The sequence below is a fragment of the Cebus imitator genome, unplaced genomic scaffold, assembly GCF_001604975.1.
Source record: "Cebus imitator isolate Cc_AM_T3 unplaced genomic scaffold, Cebus_imitator-1.0 Scaffold119, whole genome shotgun sequence".
NCBI lineage: Eukaryota > Metazoa > Chordata > Mammalia > Primates > Cebidae > Cebus > Cebus imitator.
In genome coordinates this window covers 2,999,464-3,005,638 of record NW_016107434.1, presented here as the reverse complement: position 1 = coordinate 3,005,638, position 6,175 = coordinate 2,999,464, and the positions used below count along the sequence as shown (strand labels likewise).

Genomic DNA, 6,175 nt, shown 5'->3' with positions numbered 1-6,175 from the left:
ACTAAAAATACAAAAAATTAGCTGGGCGTGGTGGTGCGTGCCTGTAATCCCAGCTACTCAGGAGGCTGAGGCAGGAGAATTGCCTGAACCCGGGACGCGGAGGTTGCGGTGAGCCGAGATCGCGCCATTGCACTCCAGCCAGGGTAACAAGAGCGAAACTCCGTCTCAAAAAAATAAATAAATAAATAAATAAAAATAAAATTAAAAAAAATTTTAACATTAGCTAATGAGAGATTAAATCATTTGCTGGTTTTAAACAAGTATGTTTTAATCAATTATTTCTTTTTAAAAATCTCTAAAACCAGTTTGAAATGTTTACTCTCTTCTTCTTCATTTGCCTGGCTAGAAAGCAGTGGTACAATCTCAGCTCACTACAGCTTCGACCTCCTGGGCTCAAGTGATCCTCCTACCTCAGATTTGCAAGTAGATGGGACTACAATTGTGTACCACCCAGCTAATTTTTCTATCTTTTGTAGTGACAAGGTCTCACCATGTTGCCCAGGCGGGTCTTGAGCTCCTAGACTCAAGTGATCCACTCATCTTGGCCTCTCAAAATGCTGGGGTTACAGGCATGTGCCACTGTACCCAGCCTTCTTGATTTCAAACTCTGCTTACCTTGGAATGTGTCCGTATTCTGGTACAGCAGAATGGGGCAGTGCATTAAAAGGTACTCCAAATATTTTACCCTAAAATGACAAATTCAGTTACTCTAACACAAATATTAGTCATAATATCAGTTTTCTTAAACTTTAGGCAAATTAAAGACCCAGGAAATAAAAAAAAAAAAAATCAGAAATAAATAACTATCAATCAAGACAAAAGCAATTATTTCAAGTGCATTCGAAAACAATTACTATATTAGTATGCTAAGTGCAGGGAATACAAATACGACTAAGATAACGTCATTCCTCTCAAATAATCTAGTAAACTGTTTCCAATCTGATCATAAAAAATTAATTTGGTTAGTGCTTAGTAAATTCTTAAAACAGAATTTGGTCTAAAACACTAACATTTTCCCCAAAATATTATACGTTCCTTTAATGACCTTATAAATACTGACGACGTACTTTTTCTTTGGTCTTCTTATAAATAGTTACACAAAAGCCTAAGTCAACTGAAAAACAAAACAATAATTCCTGTCACTCATTGAGTCTTCCTAAAATTATATCAGAAGAGGTTATTTTCATACCTAATACATTTTCCACCTTCAATAGAAGAGAGCTTTTCAAATCATGCCCTGAGGTAAGCAAGGCAGGGGTGTGCAAATATTTAAGTCAAACTTTACTACCTGGAAACCCATTTTTAAAACCTCACATTCAAATTTTAATACACTGAAGATCCCAAGAGTAAAGCTGTGTGTTGGTTAACTTTAATGATTTTGCACACTCAAGAATAAAGAATCTGCCACTATCTGTGTATACATTCAAACTTCTTAAAAATGCGTCACCAATTAAGAAGGCTGCAGTTTTGCAAGGCACTGAAAGGTAAATTCAAGCCTGTAAATGTCTGGTTATTCAAAATTAAGTGGACATGCATAATCTCACATGTTAATTTAGTTTACATGCCTCTGCTCTGTGAATGCTGTTATTATTATTACTTTTTGATGTCACAAGTTATCAAGCAAGAAGGATTTATATATTAAGAGCATTTTATTTAGCTTTATATTTTCAATAAAAATCAGTCAGCATTGTTAATGACACAACACAGTAACAAAATTTTACTAATCCCTTTCAACCACCTGGCTCCATTTAATCTACAAATATTGTAAGGTGAAAAGACAGTATGACATAATGAGTACTTGAGAGTAGGTTCCTAAAGGCAAAAACGCCAGGTTGTAAATCTTGACTCTTGGATCAGCTGAGTGATCTGGATCAAATTAGCATTCTGTCTCTCAGTATCCTCACACAGATCCTATGTCATAGAGGTGTAGGAAGAACTAAATGAATTAAAACATGCAAAAAACACTTGTATCAGTGTCTGACACGGAATAAGCATTTGAAAAATATTTGTTAATATTATGATTATCATTTTAAGCTGAGCTATTTAAAAAATATTACTATGGGCAACTCCTTTATTGGGTAAATCAGAATTTTCTTGATACTGTGCAACCAAACCAAATGCAAAAATAAATCAGATGCTTAAGCTGATAAGTCTACTTCTGTTATATATAACCAGAATTCAGCATGTTTTTTTCCCTTGTCTTATTTAAAATAACTGGCTTCACAAGTAACCACTATAATCTCATAAAATGTTTTTAAAACTTTATGTATAGAATATCACCTATAGTATCATTAAAAAAAAAAGATTTATAAAGTACTTTTATTTAAAAACTCAAAAATTACAATTAGTTAACAAACACCGATGGGCTAAAGAAATTGTTGTCAAACAAATTACCTATCCCATTAGATCTCATAACACAATGATTTTCTATATTTCTTCATTAGAATATTCTTATAAGTGTTTCTAGCTGAATTTATATAGCATGATTACCAATTAGGAGGCAGACCACTGGTTGTCAGTGGCATGTGACAGGCATTGTGCTAGGCCTATACAAAGACCTTCACTTTTTAAAAATCCGTAAACAATCCAAGGAGAAATACCACTGTTCCTACCTTATAAATAGAAAACTGAAGCTTAGGGAAATCAAACAAGCAGCCCAAGTTTACAGATGTAGTAGGGTTGGAACAGGACTGAAACTCAGGTCTATGCAACTCTAAAAGCAGGCATCAGTTTTCCTTGTTAAGGGGTGAAAAAAAAGTTCACATACAAACTCTTCCATATACTTACAAAATCAGCTGCATTTGAGATCTTGGAAAGCCAGTTTTACAATCAGAAGAAATCACTGTAGCTTTTTAAATATATGTATTGCCATTAATTTGCCACCAACAAAAATAATTTCTCCAAAGTTTATTGGCTACTAAGAGGTACACATATTACTTTTGTTGGTGGTTTTCTTCTCCAAGCATTTTTTTTTTTAGAAAGCTTCAACTATTAAGAGCAATATATATTACTTTTATTAGCTTGTGTCCAAGTACTAGGAAGTACCATATAAATTAGGCACATACATTTAAAATGCTTTACATTCAGCTTATTTTTCACAATGAAATTCTTGATTATGCAACAGAGGTATTAAAATCTCATTCAAAATCCCTTTACCTAAACCACCAAAACACCTAAAACTTTTCAATCATTCCACTCTGGCTTGTCAATTTACTCACATTAAAAAAAAAAAAAGCTATCTCAGAAGTATGACATGACCAAGCACCGAACATGTTTCTCAAATTAGTGAATATGCAGTTATCATTTCAAGTCTATTTCTAATGTTCTGTCATACTTCGTCATCTACGGATTCATCTAGAAAATACACTGGTCTCCCTTGTCCCTCTACAAACCTTACTCTATAACAAAGGTGGAGGGGTAGGTACTACCTGTTCAAAACACAGAATATCTGGAGACATTTTTAATTGTCACAACTGAGAGACGCTACCAGCATCTAGTAGGTAGAAGCCAGACATGCCGCTCAACATCCCACAATTCACAGAACAGCACATCCTCTTCCCCCTAACAAAAATTATCTAATCCAAAATGTCAATAGTGCTGAGGTTGGAAAATCCTTGAACTTTCTCTCAATGATCAAAAATCCTTGGAAAAAAATCAAGAACGCCACTTTTTAAATACCAGCAATTGACCATCTGAACTGAATTACACATCGAACCATTCTCTTTTTGATACAGAGTGAACATTTTATTTCAGCATGACCTGGCAATAAGTGATTATGAAGAGTGTGCCCTTTCTTTTAAACCTAAATCCCCTTTCACAGAACTTACCCCTATTTCCATGGCTGTTTCTTGTCTCCTGCGATCACACTGCCCACGGACACCCTTGACCTTAATGCCATAGACGGCCCGAAGATGCTGCAACAGAGCCAACCTCACCAGCCTCTGATCCCACATCCCGGACACGTCGACCACTCTCTGAGACAGGATATGGGTCCTGACCCTTGTTCGCCACCAAGTCTTCCAATTTCCACACGCTCTCAAATTTGAACTCCGCTCGCCTGCCTTCCGGCCCCGTCTGACACTCCTGCAGCCCCGACCCCTGGCCACTTCCACTGCTTTTCCTTGAACCTCACTCACATCCACTTACGCAGACCCTCTTAGCCCTTGATCCAGCAACACCTCACTCTTCCTTCACTTACACCGACCTTCTTTCTGGTCACCCAGTCCTTTCAGCTACTCACATAGACTTCCCTTTCTGATTCTTTCGGTTCCTCGCCTATAGCCAGATTCTCACCACTTCCGGCTACTTCCAACGATCCCCCTTCCTCCAAACCTACTGTCCCCGTCTGGTTCGCTCTGAAATGTGAAAAGGACCCTTCTCGCTCCTCTAGTCCTAGCAGGCTCAGCCGCGCGCTCGCCCCCCCACTAGCCTGGCCGCCGGGCCAGCCGGCTGCTCAGGCAACTCCTCCAGTCCCGGTGCCCGCCCGGGCTGGTCGCCGTCGTCACCCCGTCTCACAGGCAGTTCGTTCCCTCCCCCATCAGCCTGCCTCTGGCTCCTGGCCTGTACATCGCGGTGAGCTCACTGAATCCAAGCCGTTAGCCTCATGCCTCCGCCCTCAGCGCCTCCAAAGACACCCTGGGCCACCGCAGCCGTCACAACCGCAGTTGCAGCCCAGGCTCAAAAGGCAGAGCCAAACAGCGCTCTGTATCTGATTGGTCCACTGCTCTTTTTAAAATCAGGACCCAGGAGGGTGGCCAGGAGCTGCCTGTCTAGGTAGGTGCGGGCGAAGGGATGTAACGGGCAAACCCAGAAAACATGAAAAGCAGGATGAATTTCACTTGTTCTTTCAAGGCTAGTTTTTGGGGCGGAGGAATACTGTTTAAAGGATTTTTAAATACAACTGACCTGCTCCTCAGACCCTACACAGTATTTGAGGAAATGTAATAGACACCTTATTCCCGTTTTTTTTCGAGTACAGCTGTCGCTGAAGGCCCTCTTAGGTGAATCTGTTCTACGGAACCCCATAAGAGACAATTTGAGTCAGGATTCATAGACGCTGATTTTAGTAACCCTAACTCATGGCCCTCGGTGGGAACTTCGGTTGTGGGAATTGGTCTTTGTTTGGGGGGACTGATGGTGATGCTGACATCTTATTGCATAGGAAATTAAGTACAACAAAGAAGACCCGTCACGAGAGGAGAGTGCGGAAGAAATGCGAAGTCTCCGGGAGGTGGCAGCTGCCGAAGGTTCATTCAGTGGGATTTGTAGTCAGGAGACGCGGAGGAGCGCAGCTTCCGGCCCAGACGTTGCTGGGCTTGGTTATCTTGTTGACCTGCACGACTGCAAATGCCCTGAGATGCTTATGCATTCTGAAACATCAGCGATCCCATCAAGATATCCCAAGGCGGGATTTAGGGCGGAAGAGATGGACTCGATTTAAATACAGACAATATAGTATACATTTACTACCACCACATCTCACCTCCACATAAACTTGGGAAGGGCAGCAACAGAACTTCATCTGCCATATACACTGCTGTATTCCCATTACCAAATAGTGCCAGGGGCTAAAGGAATATTTGCCCAATGAAAAGAGAAATTTTAAGTAGGAAACGTTTGTATAGAATCATTTTGTTTCTTTTGGAGTTCAAGTCTTCGGGTATTTTACCCTTCCTAATCCAGTGAAAAGTCTCTGAGTAAAGGGAACAAAATGGAAGTTAAGTATGTTGCTTTAACAAATGTTTATTGAACTCCTGCTATATACTATAGGATGAGCAAAACCAGGCAGAATTTCGGCCCTGGAAGAGGAAAGGGAGGCTGATATTAATCAAGTAATTACATTAATGGGGGCACTTATCAATTGAGAGAAGTGCACTAAGGAAAGGAATATGATTCTATGATAGGGTATAATAAAAGATCCTTGACTAGGGAGGGGAAACGTACCGGTGATTAACTGATCTGAAGAATTAGTATAAATTGACTTGGTAGAAAGTGTGGGTGGATGGCTGAGTGGGACCATCATTCAGAGGGAAAATGCCTGCAGAAAGAAACATCAATTTTAGCAAGAGACGGTGTATCAGAGATGAAACTGAACCTGTTCCTTGTCTTTTCTTCTTGCTTCAGACATAATCCCAGCACTTTGGGAGGCCGAGGCGGGCGGATCACAAGGTCAAGA

General features: G+C 40.1%; 1 protein-coding gene across 2 annotated transcripts in view; it reads right to left on the bottom strand.

The window, feature by feature from the left end:
* The window catches only part of ARHGAP11A (Rho GTPase activating protein 11A), a 22,330-nt gene extending 17,597 nt beyond the window's left edge, over positions 1–4,733 (bottom strand). Inside the window, exons 1-2 of one of the 2 annotated variants that reach the window (XM_037742372.1) lie at positions 3,828–4,733; positions 616–686 (exon numbers count right to left, since the gene is read on the bottom strand). In XM_037742372.1, coding sequence (XP_037598300.1) covers positions 616–686; positions 3,828–3,953 — 197 coding nt within the window. In that variant the 5' untranslated portion in view covers positions 3,954–4,733. The remainder of the gene's footprint in view (positions 1–615; positions 687–3,827) is intronic. The other variant, XM_017539530.2, reaches the window with a different exon arrangement.
* Between the last annotated feature and the right edge of the window lie 1,442 nt (positions 4,734–6,175).